Source organism: Eurypyga helias, unplaced genomic scaffold (assembly GCF_000690775.1).
Source record: "Eurypyga helias isolate BGI_N326 unplaced genomic scaffold, ASM69077v1 scaffold20091, whole genome shotgun sequence".
Taxonomy (NCBI): domain Eukaryota; kingdom Metazoa; phylum Chordata; class Aves; order Eurypygiformes; family Eurypygidae; genus Eurypyga; species Eurypyga helias.
This window is the reverse complement of record NW_010229160.1, coordinates 1-17,091: the sequence shown is the minus strand read 5'-3', so window position 1 is coordinate 17,091 and position 17,091 is coordinate 1. Positions and strand designations below refer to the sequence as shown.

General features: G+C 38.7%; 1 protein-coding gene across 1 annotated transcript in view; it reads right to left on the bottom strand.

Annotated features, from left to right (window-relative positions):
- LOC104516094 (autophagy protein 5-like) overlaps positions 1-14,016 on the bottom strand; it is a gene marked incomplete at its 5' end in the record, with an annotated part of 25,509 nt that extends 11,493 nt beyond the window's left edge. The window contains one exon of the mRNA XM_010160305.1: positions 13,899-14,016. Within this exon, the coding sequence (XP_010158607.1) occupies positions 13,899-14,016 (118 nt within the window). The remainder of the gene's footprint in view (positions 1-13,898) is intronic.
- Positions 14,017-17,091: the final 3,075 nt, after the last annotated feature.

The window sequence follows — 17,091 nt, the reverse complement described above, 5'->3', positions numbered from 1 at the left end:
AGTAATGGAAAACCTGAACGGCTCTTTACACTGAACAGTGACTTTAAAACATAATAAATAAATAAATACACCCTCCCCCCCCTCCACGCTATCTGTTCAGAGTTAAGATTGGAAGTGAATTTTCATCAAAAGTTCTTCTTAATTTTTTCCATTCAAAAATATCTAGATTTAGCTTCAAAGCTGACAGATTATCATACAAACTTTATTTTTAAAGCATTTGACTAGTAACAAGTGGGGGTTTTTTTATTTCAGAGTTCAGAAAGTATTTTTCCACTTTACAGCAGGAAAGTAGATCCATAAAACATAACATACGTACAGCATTTGCAGACAGAATTGTGCTCAGTTAGCATCGTTAATTAGTTAGCAATATTACTAGCAATCATTAGCTACGTGGACAAACCACTGCAGGTACATAGATCTGAAATGATTTACAGCTAATTCTGCTGCATTAGTTTGCAATTTTAAAGAAAGATGGCTTTGCAACTACCTTTCCATCTGAGGATACTGACCCCCAACACCACAAGTGGCAGAATGGCATCTGTTTGTGTACCTGGTCCATACACCTGGCTTCTTTGCTGAAATTGCCAATGAGTAACTGTTTGGGTTAAGATACTGGATTTAGTGACGTTTCCCAAAGTGTGGACACTGCCTGTATTTTGCCATTGTAAGTGGGTGATACCATCAGGAAAAAGGGCAAGGACCACAAGAGGCCTTCAAATCTTCTGTGACTACAGCACCTCTTGTGCACATGCCAACCCACTGCATGAGACTTCGGCTTTGACGTAAGGAAGAGTTTTACCGCTGTTTTAAAAATATTCTCCAAATTGCTATGGGTGCCAAATAAGATAGAAAATACAATTTACCCACTGAATATGAAGTTTTATCATAATCTCTGATTAAAATGAAGTATTCAAGAAGGGGATAAGTGCTGCTGGATCCTTAGAGAGGAGAGTAGGATATAGTAAATAGTGTTAATTACTGGATTACTCTGCTTTACATTATTGGTAAGGCTGCTACTTTTCTCATTTTTTTTACAGGTAGTTAGTTTTGCAGATTCTCTTCTTTTTAGTACTGTAAGATGTTTATCTCCTGGGAAAATCAGGTTTCACCTATACACATCATGGCAGAATAGAACGAGACTGCAAGGGAGAAGCAAGGAAAACAGGAATGAATTTATACTCCCCTCCCCAAGATACGGTACATACACCTAATTAAAGGTATAGATGTAGCTCATAAAAGGGACCAGAACCCACCCTCTGGGTCTTAGGGTAAGTGCCAGAGAACAGCTCATGCCTATTCAGCTAAATCACCTTTCCCCTCCATATTGCTTAGTGAGAGTAGTCCCCAGACTGCTAATCCATGAACACTGCTCCAATTTTCTGGGAGACTATTAATTGGCCTAGACTAAAATTATGCCAGAGAACTGCTAATAGTCATACAGCACAAACAACACATGTACTAGCCCTGTTTTGTTTACTAGTATGAGTAAAAACACTAACACCACAATGTCAAAATCCGGTCGGGCACTGCAGTGTCCTGGTTGAGAATTTCATGTGGCAAGTCTTCACAGAGGTTTACTCCTGTCTCCTGAAAGCTTTGGTAGACCTACTGAAGCCTCCAGTGACACTTGCACTAGTTACAGCACTAAAGGCAGCAGTGATTATACAGCATATGAACATTAACAGGATGATGATCCCTACTAAAAAAAAAAAATTTTGGAGTATTCTCACATTTTCTATGAAACTAACTGTAAAAAATAGCCCATAAGTCTATATACATTGCATACTTAAACTGTGGCCGACATGCTTGTTTCTGTGAGCGAAGATATATGAGAAACTAGTAGAAAGGTTGGGTTTGGGTTTTTTTCAGTGAAGTTTTTGATTACATTAAGTGACCTCTGTGGTCTCCTTGGGGTGAGACAGGCTGACTTAGATTAGGATTCAAAAAAATCCAATTCTCAACTCTGCTACTGACCTCAGCGTGACCAGTTGCAAGCCATGTCACCCCTCTGTGCCTCTAATTTCTCCTTCCTTTTTGTCTCTCTTCGCTCATCTTTTCTCTAAGTGATAAATTCTGTGGGAACACACTGCAGTGTCCATACAGTGCATAAAGAACCTGAGGTCTCCTCCTAAAACACAAAAAATATTCCTTTTAAAACTAAAAATTCACTACAAACAAAACATTTTGTCAACACTTTTCCTAAAACCCACATGCATGGCACATAACTGACAGAAAACTTGCCCAGTTTCTAGTAGTTTTCCATAACTTTTTCTTGACTTCCCAGATTTTCAGATCCATAGCATTCCAACAGGCATTTGGGGGTAAGATGCTCCCAGCTTTATTGCAGCCCATGAAGCAGACTGCTCTAGGATAAAAAATCCCATCCTTCTTCTGCAGACAATTTTAGAAGTGCTGGCTTGTGATTTCCAAACAGAATAAGCTAAATTTTGGAAAAAGTGATTTTGCTCTGTGGAGGATTTTACTTTCGCCGTTTCATAATAGACTTTAATATAATAGTCTTTAATAATAGACTTAAAAAACTTCTTGTGCCTGAATAAAGTCATTGGCCTTCTAACAAAATTAAAGAGAATAGTCTGGAGTCTGATACTAATAAAACTTATTGGGTGGCCGTCAGAACAGATTTAGCTGAAGCTGAAGAAATTTCCAAAGGCTTGTCCGAGAAACAGGATAACTCCTCTATTTGCTCTCTCTCTTCCTACATCCTACACTTTTGAATGTGTATCCATGTGCAAGTCAGAAACCACTTTGAAGCCACAAAGAAAAAGCACATTACTCTTGTGACATTAGGAAAGCTGCTGGACAGAAGAGGAAAGTCTAGCGTAGACTAGACTACTTCAGTGGGAAGGGACTTTCAGTGAGCATCTAGTCCAACTGCCTGACCAATTCAGGGCTGACCAAAAGCTAAAGCATGTTATTAAGGGCATTGTTTACATGCCTCAAGCACTGACAGGCTTGGGGCAGACCACCTTCTCTAGGAAGCCTGTTCCAGCGTTTGATCACCTTCTCAGAGAAGACATGCTTCCTAATGTCCAGTCTAAACCTCCCCTGGGGCAGGTTTGAGCCATTCCCATGCATCCCGTCACTGGATTCCAGGGAGAAGAGCTCAGCACCTCCCTCTCCACTTCCTCTCTTCAGGAAGCTGAAAAAGAGGGGTGAGGTCATCCCTTGCCTCCTCTTCTCCAAACTACACAAGTCCAGAGTCCTCAGCCACTCCCCACAGGACATGCCTTCCAGCCCTGTCACCAGCTTTGTTGTCCTCCTCTGGACACATTCAAGGACCTTCACATCCTTCTGAAATTGTGGGTCCTAGAACTGCACAGAGCACTCAAGGAGAGGCCGCACCAAGGCTGAATACAGCTGGATAACCACCTCTATGGCTGGCTATCACGCTGTGTGAGACGCACGCCAGGATGGGGTTTGCTGTCTTGGCTGCCAGGGCACGTGGCTGGCTCCTCTTGAGCCTGCCCAGACCCCTTCCTGCAGGGCTGCTCTCCAGCCTCTCCTCTCCCCACTTACACCTGTGCATGGCATTACTCTGCCCTAGGTGCAGAGTCCTGCACTTGGACTTGTTAAATTTCATCTCGGTTGTCACTAGGAAAGGGACAGAGGGCTCAAGTTACCAAACGGATAACCCTTGTATAGATGACTGATGTAAAGTTGGAGCAAACCTTAAAATCAAGTTATGCTTGCTGTTTCCTGAGAAATTCTATGCAGGAAAATCACAACCAGCCCCAGATCCCCACTGCGGTTTTCTCTTCTTTTGAGAGCAAGCCTACTCTGATTATGCAAAAAGCTTGCTCAGAAATGATGATGGCTAACAAGAAGCCATATAAACCACACTATTAACTCTCAGAAGATTTGCACCTTTCTGTGGAGTCATAACCAAATAATTCTATATTAATTAATTCTGTAGTCATGACTATTCATTCTATAATCTCAAGTCAACCTCTGGAGTTCCACGTCTTTTGATCAAAAAGAACTACAGCATCAAAAGGCATGCAAGTTTAACACAGAAAAAAATAATCCTTCCACTTCAACTTAAAAAAAAGAAAGCAACTGGGGCAGGTAGGTGTGTGTAGGTGTAAAAAACTCAAATAATGAAAAAGTTGGAAGTCGGACAGATGCGGAAGGATAATCCAAGCAGATGGCCTGGTTAGGAAAAGATAATGGGCACAACTAAGGACTCAGACCAGAAACGAGACCAACACATTGACCTCCTCTACTGTGGAGTGCATCATGGAGTCAAGGACACAAGGAGGGTGGAATAACTTAAGCAATGGTCTGAAGTTCAGCTCTGACCTGCAAGATGACTCTCAGTGTAGAGAAGACAGTGGACTAGAATTCATATCACTGGTGAGCTTCTAATCATCTTTTAGCATGCCTGCACCCTACAAGACCTCTAACCCTTCACAATACTGTCATATCCGTGTGGGATAAAGTGTGGCTAATAAACTGTCTAAAACTGACCAGGGCTAGTTATATTTCTAAATTTAGGTGGCCTGGGAAAGTATTTCAACACTGTAACTCCACAGCCCACAGAGAGCACAAGCAGTCAGACTGACTAGCTAAACATGAGGAGCAAAAGCTTCCTAAGTTTGTTCACCACCGGAGCAGCGAGGATTGGGATGGTGCTGTGCAGCTCCCACGATAAACCCCAGGTCCAACTAATTCTGACCTCAGGCAGAGCAAGCCCAGTTATATTTCATGTCAATCCAAAAACATCCACACTGCATACATTTACCTCCTCCTATTGCACTATTTGTCACTTGCATAAAAATCAGGAGCGTACACGGCAAATCTAATCTAAATTCAATTTTCCGTTTGACTAATTTACTGGAAGTCAACGCTTAGAAAACTGAGGGAGAACAAAAACAATTAATATGCAGTCTCTCATACAATATACATTAAAAAAAGCTGAGAGTTAATTGAAAACAGTTGATCCCTAATTTTACAAAATCATTCAGTACAGCAAGTCTTAAGAGAAAAATCCTGGAAGTCTTTTTGATCCTTGTTTTATTTCTGAAAGAACTAATGACACTGCTGTAGAAAGAGGTCAGTTCACACAGCTTTTCTGAATGAACAACAATGCTGTGAAAACTGGGACTGATTGATAGCCTACTGTTTGCGTCATTATGTCCAAATGTTTACCATTTGAGTCTTCAAGGAAGCATGAGACAAAAATCAAAACAAGTTTTATGAAGGCTTCAACAACACTGGCAAATTAAAATTGTATCCAGAATTGTTTAGACATGATAGAAGTGGAAGAAAACCGTTTCCTTCTGCATTACACATTTTTTTATCTTTGCATTATGCACAATGTCTTAAATTTCTGGTGTGGAAGAGGAAAGAAGTCTTTCCCTCCCCGAGAACAACCCTGTTTTCTATCAGTTTAACCCTTTGCCTCTTCAAAGCGTTCTGTTGAACTCAACACAGTTTCCTCTTGCAGTTTTTACTCTGTAGTTATGCAAGAAGATCACACTGTGTTCATCCCCTTCTCCTAATAAGATTAGTTACCGTTTCTACATGAACTGTTTACAATATTAGGATGTTCTTTTACAGGAACCTCATAAATGTCTACTAAACAAATTATTATTATTATTTTAATAGCTTCAAATTATTCACATGGGTTTTTTTCAAATTTGCTAAACTCTGAAGTTCAGAACTGGTACCACTACTTCTGGAAACAAAGGCCTCTTAATTGGCAACAGGAACACCTATTGTGAGATAGGTAACGCCATGGGGAAACACAGCATGAACTCTCTAGCAGGAACAGATACATAACAATTCTATTCATTGGTTATAAGTGAGATTGGGTAGATTATGCTACCTGCTTACAGCAACAATCTCAGTAACACAGAGTTTATTAGACAGTAGGGAAAAGCAGCCATGGCATTATCTCGTGCAGACACAGATAATTAGTTTTGTTATTCAGCAGTTTTGGGAAGAATACCCATAAGTAACATGTTGACCATATCAACTATGTGTCCTTATGCTATATTTGCAGGCAACAACATTGTCTTCTCTTCCTTACCTACACAGAAACTATAACTGTGCAGTCTAAGAGATCACAGGCAGTATCAAGCTTCATCTTACCCTGTTTCTCTGTAATACACAAAGTCTTCTCAGAAAGAGTAATAACTCAAGTTACTTAAAAGAGCGCCTAAATTTCTGGAACTACTGCTGACAATTCCACTTTACCACCAAGAACTGCCCAATTAAAGGATCAACTTTTGTCTGTGCAAGTGGCATCCACAAGCATAGGAAAAGAGATCAGACAGCGAGCTTGCAAGCTGTAGCATGAATAATCAGAATAATCTGATTCTAACCCTGGAGTCCTCATGAATGGGTGTTTCATATTAAAATAAAAAAAGACATCTGTCATGAGGTTGGATTCAAAACTAAATGATGCACAGTCTGTAAGAAGTAAAATGACAACTTCGGACTGCTGGCTGGAAAGGATTGTCATACAATTTCAGGAGTGTAAAATGTTTAAGAGAAAGGGAGACACTGGACAATTTTACACTGGACTTCCCTGAGTAACCAGTACATGAGTTGTCTTGGAGGACATCTGAAAACCAAGAGATCTCAACTGGGAAATGGAAGAATGTTAATAGAGATGCATGGTCCCTAGGTATCTAAATATTTTAGAATATCCAATGGCACAAAAAAATGTTGGAAGAGTCAAGAAAACTGAAGTATAGATAATGGAACACTACAGGACAAAAGGATGGAAAGCAGAAGTGACAATGACTTGCCTGAAAATCCAGATCTATTTCTATTAGGAAATCAGCTAAGGTTTGAATAACTACAAAAATAGTTATACAAATTATAGTGAGCTTAGTCAAAGAAGTAAAGGAGCCAATTTTGAAGGATGCAAAAGCAGATATTAGAAGAGTAACAAAAACAGCAAAAGTTATGTATGACTAGAACAGAGGTATTGAAGGAACATGATGCAGGAAAAAGAAAGGAAACAGCTGTAGAGCCACTGACATGAAAGATGGGAAAACACAAGTTGAAAAACAAACTGTAAAATAAGTGCCACTGTTCCATGATGCTGGGATCAAGATCAGAAATTAAATTAAACACTGCCCAAACCTGAATGACCAGCTTGCTTCGGTTTTAAGTATGAACAACTAGAAACAAACATAAAACCAAAACCACGCATACCCCCCTTCAACAGGATACGATTGTAACAAAATGCAGTTTAATATGCTCAAACTGCAGAACTTGCAAAGTTTTACTTTAGAAGACTGAAAACTGAAATGAAATTGCACATCTTCTATCAAGGATCCCAAATAACTCTGTGAGGTCACAAATAGTAGTCCATGAATAGCAAGTTAAGCATTACCTATATACACAGGACTCCCAAGTTCTGTTTCAAGTATGTGCAGCCATTAGGCAGATTTAAGTAAGAAACAATTATGGAAACATAGTAAATAAAAATTATTTGTATTCATTAATACACAGCATGGGTTCACCCATCGTAAAATTTCAGACTGAGGTGTCTCTTTCACGTATAAACTGCTGTGTAACTGATAAAGTATAATTTATTACTGCAATAGCAAAAAACCCAAATAATAAAATGCCTTAAAGAAAGATTACAGTAGGCTGCAATACAGAAGAAGTGAATACTGGATTAGTTTGTGTTTGAGAACATTAATTTTAGTATTTATTAAACATGACAAGTAGGACTTCACTGCTTCCCAAACTCCATGTCAACACAGGAAAATCAGAACAAATTAAAAAACCGAAACAAATAAAATGCATCAGCATTAAATGCAAGGTAATGCACTTTGTGATGACTTGGTCTCACTATTTCTGTTGCCACATAACCACAACCGCTGCCTGTGAAACAGCTAAACAGGCACCAAGGAAAAACTACTCATCTAGTAAGAAAATGCCTGATTTAACATACTTGCTGTTTAAGTATTCATTTAGACAGTAAGTTAGAGAGGTTTATGTTTGAGTAGTTCTAACCCAGTTTTCCAGGAGAAAGTACTGTACAGTACTGTAGTAGGAGTTCTATAAGGTGGAAAAAGAGCATCTTCTCTAAATGTTTTCTCAACACTGTATTATTCTTAAAGCTGTTTGCTACTAATAAAAGGCAGCCACTCCCCTTGTTCTAGGGGAACGGGGTATCCTTTACAGGCAAGATAATGATTTTAATTACCAAAAGTTTTAAGAACTACACTGGCTTCTCAGTGATTGTTCTAATTCCAACTGCTACTTTCCTTCACACTTTCCGATCACTGCTAGTAATGTATAAATTGCTCAGTATGCATTCTGAAAAATGTGTTCCAAACTGCTACGCATATCAGCAGGATAACGTATACATAATTGAATAAAGGACCACTTTGAGGAGAGTCAGGGACGTATGGCTTGGTATAATAACCACTCAAGTTTTTATTTTCTAGAGCACTTCAAAAAACAATAAAAGCCTTGAACAAATTGTTTAATAAGCTAATTTAAATATAGCCCAATATCTAAGCAGTTACCCACAGTCTGTAACAGTCCAAAGTAATATTGACACAGTATTTTACAAAGACCACATTCACTATCACCCTTTTAATGTCACTATTCAACCTGTTCTACTTCTGACAACATTCTTTACATCATGTTTTGAACAGCTGATAATAAACATATATACTCAATCCACATTATATACATATAAATACATTATTTCATGGAAATATTTTTTCTCAGCACAGTTAAAAGAGAGACTTAATTATAACCATGTTTCCTAAAGCAAAGGCATATAGACACTGTGGGTGGTTCTTGAAACCCTTCCCTCCCTCTTCTTGTGGTGGTCCCTAAGTATCTGACAGCAGGAACAACTCATATATATGGCTACAAATGCCGAGTCTGAAAATCACATATTCTCTGTGTTCCCACGGCACAAAGCTCAGTTACGGATGTCACCATAGGCAAGCAATCACCACAATTAACGTGAAGCTTCCAGTTGAATGAAAAGTCATTGGAAATGACAAAACCATAGAGGAAAAGGCTAAAAAAAAGTTGAACAGATGGAGAAAAACAGAAAGAAAGAGAAGGTCATACTGGTTGTGTTGCACTGATAAAGAGATGCAGCTAATGTCATCAATGCATTAATTCACTGAAGGGGGGGGTTAAAAAACAGTCTTGGAAAAAAATCTGAATTACTTTTAGTAAAAATGGTTGAAAACAAACTCGCTTCACCAATATCTATTATGTCTTTAAGCAAATCATTGATGAGATACTACTTTTTTCTCTGTTGTTCAGAAAAATTAAGTCGATCTCAACTTTGATAACATCGAATAAAGTCTGAAATTCCAGATGTGGAAAAGAGTTTGCCACCATTTTCTAATATGCCTTTGATAATCTATAAATTGTAGATTAAGAAAAACTTAAGTTTACATGAACAAAAATTAGAAGATACAAAAAAGGTCCAAAGAGGACAATTTTTAATATAATGAAATTCAAACAGTCTTGACCACAAGCTATTTTTCCTTCAGAAACTGTTTCATCAAGACTCTCCTGTGGAAAAAGACTGTATTATCATTTTGTAGATCACATACTGAAATCAAAGAGACGACATGGCCAGAAGTATCCATTTTTTAAGGGTGGGAGAGAATAAAAGTAATGAGAGGCCTAGAACTTGACTTCAGAGAGCACCTGGTGTTTGCACACTGAAAGCCCCAGAGCCCTCGGGGATTCCAAGTACAAGGAAGAAATCCATTCAGCAGAACACTCTTGTTGATCACTGGATTCTTCCAGTGCTCCTCTCTACAAAACGGATGGGTTTGTGACACTCAGCTTGCCTAGTACCACATACAAATTAACTCCCTAGGGGAGAAGGAACTGAATTCAATTCCCAAAGGCAGTATTCAGCTGCCTAAATTCTAGTACTTCCTGAAGTACACTCATTCCCCAACCATCATTTCAACAATCAGGACAAAGATTTTTCACTACAGAGTCCTGACACCAAAACATGCCCCGCCTGTGCAGGAAGACAGAAGTGTCACAGAAGACAAAGGGAGATCACAGAATCATAGAATGGTTTGGGTTGGAAGGGATCTTAAAGAGCAGAAGCTGTATAATGATCAGTGTGCATGTGTATGGAAATTAAAGCAGTCTACAACTCTGACACCTCTTAAATTTCAAGTATTTGACTTCAAATTCATAGAACTACTTTGGAAGAAAAATATTCATGCATAGTTTCCAATGTTTCCAAAAAATGATTGCAAATTAAATCCTTCTATGCCCATAAAATGGAGAGAATGACTCAGCTCTACAATCTCCTCTTCATTTTGAACTGATGGAGCATGTATTGACAGAAGCAGCTGCTTAAACTCTCAGTGAACCAGCATCAGAAAGAAATTGAGTAGACAGTGGGATTCATGGAGACTTCAGCAGCACCGATGTGCTGAGGTTCTGTATTCTCAGGAGCCTAGTCCACTTGCCGGAAAAGGAAGTAGTATGTTCTCGTTATGGCTGCTAACATTTCTATAGGCAAAACTCAAAAGTAGCAGCACTATAGACCGGTTGTCTATTGCTGTCTATGACCAGCAATATAGACCCGTTGGAGCGAGTCCACGAAGATGCTCAGAGGGCTGGAGCACCTCTGCTATGGGGACAGGCTGAGAGAGTTGGGCTTGTTCAGCCTGGAGAAGAGAAGGCTCCGGGGAGACCTTATTGCCCCTTCCAGTACCTGAAGGGGCCTACAAGGAAGCTGAGTCGGGGGGGCGGGGGGCGACACTTTTTACAAGGGCCGATAATGACAGGACAAGGGGTAATGGGTTTAAATTGAAAGTGGGGAGGTTTAGATTGGATATCAGGAAGAAGTTCTTCACGGAGAGGGTGGTGAGGCACTGGAACAGGTTGCCCAGAGAAGCTGTGGATGCCCCATCCCTGGGAGTGTTCAAGGCCAGGCTGGATGAGGCTTTGAGCAACCTGGTCTAGTGGAAGGTGTCCCTGCCCATGGCAGGGGGGTTGGAACTGGATGGTCTTTAAGGTTCCTTCCAACCCAAACCATTCTATGATTCTGATTCTGTGATTCTATGACTATGCAAGTCTGGCGAGTTAGTGGGTTTTTCAACAGACCAAGCTGTTTTAGAGCATGAACACTTAATACGGTACACATGATATCTGAATAGTGAATGAGGTAAGGGGATTAAACCAAGCAAGAGAATAATCAAATCTGACTTATTGGCGAAGCTGAATCATCAGCGAACAGCGTATGATGAACTGGAGCAGTCACGCCTAAACCTACACTGCCCTTCACACCTCCGATGTACGCTGACCTTACCTGTGCACGTTACTCAGCAGTAAGCATCACTGCTGTCATGGGCATCCATCTTTTCAGGTCATTTAACATAATATGATCCCTTCTCTATCATCCCTCCATTTTGTCCTAGTTCTGCTTCTTCCTGATCTATCTTCTAAGTCTTTTTTTCTTTCCATGTTGTTTCTGTTTCTTAATTTTCTACTTCGTATTCCTGTCTGGGGGCAGCCTACTTTAACACTGAACAAGTCTTCCCCAGATGCTTAACTCCAGTTCCACTTGACCACCTACCCACCTGCATCTTCTCGTTCTGCCGTGCAAATTGTCCTCCTTTTCAACTTTTGATTCAATTTGTTCCTCTAAACAGGTCTCCAGACAACCCGAGTCACTTCACCAGCAGGACTTTCACTCCCATTCTTTCACAGATGCCTTGCATAATCTCAGTGTATGATCCACATGCAATACGCTTCTTTCTCCCTCATCCTTGAGTGCTATCCCACTTAACTGTGAACACCTGGACAAAGTATTATGTCAATTTTTGGCTTTTGCCACACTGTTTATAGTCGCTCTCCCCATCACATTTAATGACTCCCAGATCTGTTGTTTTCTTCCAAGTTACTCATTTAGTCAGACTGCCTCTCCCTCCACTGGTTCTATGTATCAGTCTACACCCACATCTCCTCAAAAGTTCACATTATTTTCTGCATTTAGCTCAGACAGCTTTCCTTCTTTTACCTACCAGAAGGGGACAAGAACACTCAGAACGTAAGAGGAGCAACTGAACAACGCAACAATACAAGGCTGCATTACAGGAGAAATTCTGCTGAATCCTAGAGAGCTCACACCCATGTGAGGGATCACATTTATTAAACTCCAAGTTTGAAAATTGCTCAGTAGAATCTTAAGGATCAAAACTAGTCCAAATTTAAGCAGATTTATACAGAAGCACATGAGTATATTCCAACACAAGGAAACCTTTGTAACAAATTTCAATTCGCTCCTCCTAAGTGTAAGGATAGTATTTATTTTAGTTTATTTTCTCCCATGTAAACACCATTTATTGCTCATTGAGTAAACAGTATAGGGGTTTTTTAAGCCTTTAACAATAACGAAGCAACCAATTAGCCTGTCACATTTCTATTCTGCTATTAAAGGTTGGTGCATTTGTCAACACTGGAAAGGAAGCATCAAGTCACCGGCACTCAGATAAAATGACATTACATACACACTTTTAATAAAGGCAGTAACTAGCACATTCCCCATCTGCAAGCCTTAGCAAATCCACATAAAAATTATCATCCATTATATCCTGGAATAACTTTTGCATAAATGCTTTGAGTATTTAATTTGTGCTCTTGACTGCCTTCAAAATGCACCATCCATCTTACTCTTCTTTTAAAATTCACTTTGTACCTTTTCACTAGTGTCTGTAGGATCCTCACACTTAAGCATCTGAAGATGGTTAAACTTGCTTGTGCTAACATTTGTGTGTCTATTTGTATCTCGGTTTATCTTTTGGAAAGTTAGTTGAATGTGTTACCTGAAAGTATCCTCTAAAATTTATAGAGGCTTTAGGAAAAGTGGGGACATGGCTATCAGCATTCCATGTTTTTCTTACCTTTTGTTATTTTGGAAATTGTTTCCATGTATTAACAAGTATTAACAGGGGTAAAAAAACACTTTGAGATTTCAGTCAATTTCTAAGATCACCATACTTAAATAAATCTATGACAACTGTTTGATTTTGAGTTACACAACTTCTGTGTCCAACATCTTAATAGATTTTTACACTGATTTCAAATTTAGTGCTTTACTGTCAAAAGGTGCTGATACTACACCAAAATCTGTGCCAAGATCTTCTCTAGAATATCAGACATTTCTCAAAACAAATGACAATTCGTTGACTGAAAAAAAGTTACCCATTTACAGGTAAGACAACAACAAGCACAAGATGAAAAACATTTCACATTAAATAATTTTGATCTTAATTTGCAAAACACATAGCTTTTACACTTACTGCACCTAAAAAGTAGATCAGAGTCCCAATAATTGCAATCTCTGAGGCTAGAGCAAGCTCCAGAAATGCTTATTTTTCTGAGTAAGTGCTGATCAACAAATGCTATTGCATGAAATTATATAATGCTACATGAACTAATTGGTACCTTGTCACGCAATACTACTTAGTTATCATACATAAAGTATTACATACATATAGCAATCTCTTCTGGTACATTTTTAAAGGTTGAGCTTCAACAAGGAAAAAAACATTCTGAAAATACCTTCAATTTCTATCAATTTTAGAGTTTTGCATATGAAAAGTCAATGCAATATAAAATTAAAGGTAATTTAAAATAAAATTCCCAGAGATTAATTTTTCAGGAGTGTCTAAGGACTCAACCTTTTCCTCTCCAAACACTGCAGGTAAAGTACAATGGGCACACTCAAGGATCAGAAGGGAGCGAAACGTGAAACTCTGATACCAAGACATAGTTCTACCCCCAAAATCCCATATAAAAACCAAAACCAAACCAAACCAAAACCCCAAACCAACAAACCCACAAAACAATAAATCAACAGAAAATATTATCTTACTGGACAAAAGTTATTTCTACAGTACCTTCAGGGGCGATAGCGCTAGGGCACACATCTTTTAGCAGATCTCCCAAAGTATGCAACTGTCCTCCTGAAGCAACTGGTCGAAACAGCTTCTGTATAAAAGGTCTCTCTGTTGTTGCCTGTTTCAATAACAAAATTAGAAAAATAACAATTTAAGGACCATGCAAATATGTAGCATTACTATTTGAGACAGGCAGAAGACAGGACAAAACAAGACGTTGAAGCAGTGTCTGGCATTTCCTTCCCCTCCCCCCTTTGATTCCATTCATATCATGACATGCAGAGGAGTTTTTGTTAACAATTGAAAGTAAGTTGACACTACAGAAAACTGTGAAAATAATTTATAAACAGTGTCATGGATATGAAAGTGTTGGTTTTGTTTTTTAAATTTTGAAAAAACACCCTTTTGTTATGGGAACATCATCTGCTTGAACAAAGCATTTCAATATATTCTTAAAACAAGCAGTGAGTACAAACTTAGGAGCTCCATACATGCTATATGTTTTGCCAGGTCAAAGCAATACTGTAACAAATATCCCATACCTTCTGCAATAGTCTATCTTACTTTAGAAACATATTAAGCACTTTCAGTGGCCCTTATAGCTCAAAAGCCAGGTGATTTTTTTTTCCAGTAGATTTTATGTTGAAGAATTCAAACTATTTCAGCCGCAAGAAACAGAGTACAATTTAAAAAAAAAAAAAAAAAAAAAAAAGTGTTGTGCTTTGACAGACAACCTAGAGTCTTCTGCCTACGTGAGGAATTAGTCTGATGTAAAGAACATATATGCCCCACTTCTGCTGCAGATATGCACAGGAATTCAGAATGATTCCAATGATGGGTCCTGTCAGATCTTGCCCATCATCCTAATTCCTTTTGGAGACAAAACCAGCAAATCAACTGGCAGCAACTACTGCCAGTCACTGTCCACAACACAAGAAATGAAATAAAATTCCCTATGCTGCAGAAGCAGCGAAGTAGCTTATGGGATCTACAGATGCATTTATTTAAGAACTGTGGTTATGTTAAGGTAATCTCCTTCTCTGAGTATCTGTATAGCAACCCCAGGGCCAGAAAGCATTGAAAGCATTTTTTTTTCCTGACAACCTGACCTCTCCCCTCCTAAACTAGGCACCTGAGCCCAAAAACAGAAGTTAAAACTCTCATATTCAACCAACCCAAAAATTTCAATCAAGCTCTAAATTGTTGCTGACAAATTTTTGCTAGCAGCTAACTGCAGAGCGCAGCTGATGTGGCCTGCATTACTGGCTCCAGAAAATTACACTTTCATCACATACTATCTTAATTGGAGCAAACAAAATGAGCCACTGTCCCTTCCACATTTAGTTTCCTACTGCTCATAAAGTGGTTCCTGTCCTACTACAGTAATTAAAAAAAAGAAACAAAACAACACAACAACATCAAGTATTTTATCTCCTACTGGATATTTTCTGTGAGGGAAAAGCCGCACATAAAACTCAAAAAACCCAAAACCAAATATAGTAAAAAATTTGAAAGTTAAAAATGAGTTGGGAAAGTTATGATGTGGTCTCTGTCACCTACCTACATGAAAAGCCACAAGCAGCAGATTAACCATGACAAGTTAATTGTCATTCAGCTCTCTGAAACAGCAGAGCCAGGAGTCTTTTTGTCAGTGCCACACTACCTCAAAGTGATTCCAGGGCAGAACGGTGCAGAGCTGTTGACACACAGCTACTTGTTACTTCTTGCCAACAGTCTTTTTCCCCTTTTTCTTATGAAGACTGATCAGAAGGAGCTGACTAGCTGCTGTAGTCTAGTCTCTGTGTCCTCAGGGTAGCTGAATGTGGATACAAACAGCGCTAATGAAGTGTCTGAACATTTGACAAATTATGGGAGGCACATAGCCAGCAGGATCCACCTCAGACAGATCCACACTTCAGAAATTAACTCTGGCACACTATACTGAAGTGTACCTCCAAAACATTAAAAAGAGACAAAACCCCTAAAATATTGTTATAGCCAAAACAAATTTCTATGAAATTTATTTAAAAAAATAAATCAATTATTCACTGAAGTCTAATTACAGCTCCCAAGTGCTTACCATCTGAAGTAGTAGAAGTGGAAATAAACACCAGAAGGAGGATGCAGGTAAAGCTGGTTGCCATCAACAGACATTTAAGATAAGAATTTCCCAAGTGCATACTGCAGTTCCCCATTATTTATGAAGAAATTACAATATTTTTTTTTCCTAGTTCTCATACTTTTATGCCAAGAAGGAAGATGCATTTTCTAAAATCTTCCACATGGTTGCTGACTCTTGCAAAGCAATATCCTCAGCTGCTATCATGAAACATTACAGAAAATGAATTCAATTTTATATTTGAAGTGCTAAGCAGTACAGATGTGGTAATGTAAATCAAAATCACTGGTCTACATCAATGTTAAAATGATAAAAGTAACTGCACATTGTTTATACAAAGATTGTGGTTCACAAATATAATCCTACAGGCAAAGTCTTACCCCAACATGCTACACTTCTTCCCTCCCATGCAGCAGATGCTTTATGCATTACAAAATTCAAAAGAAAAGGCCCACCCTACAATCTAGATTGTTTACAGGATAACTTTTCAAAGTATCTTAGTCATATAGGAGCATAAATCTTTTTTTTAAAAAAAAAAAAGTCTTACTGTTGCCCCTTTTTGAAGTGTGGCAGCTAGTAATATAAACCCAACTTGACTACAGCTTTCTACTCTAGTATTTACCACAACAATACATGAAGAAATAGCCAACATGAGCAACTGATTACATAATGTTGTGTTTTGTACAGTATTTGCTTAATCAATCATGCAAAACTGTATTATCTGTAATCTAACCCACAAAGACATCACTGTATAACTGTTAACCAACAACGCTTTAAAATAACCTACACCAGGCTTACAGCATGTATTTGTATCGTATCCATCATTTTTTCCTACTAAGATTATCATAGCTTCAACAGAATACAGAGCTTTTTGAATTATTTTATTTTACAGTCTAGCCCCAGTGTAGCTGTGAGCTGGTCAAAAGATGCTGGATGCATCTGTAGGATACAACAGGGGAGAGTCAGTCAGTAACTGCTGATAACAGATCTACAAAGAAAAGAGCCTGCAAGTGTATGGGCATATGGAGAAAATCACCTGGCCAAAAATGAGAGCGTGGTGGTCAATGGCTCAAT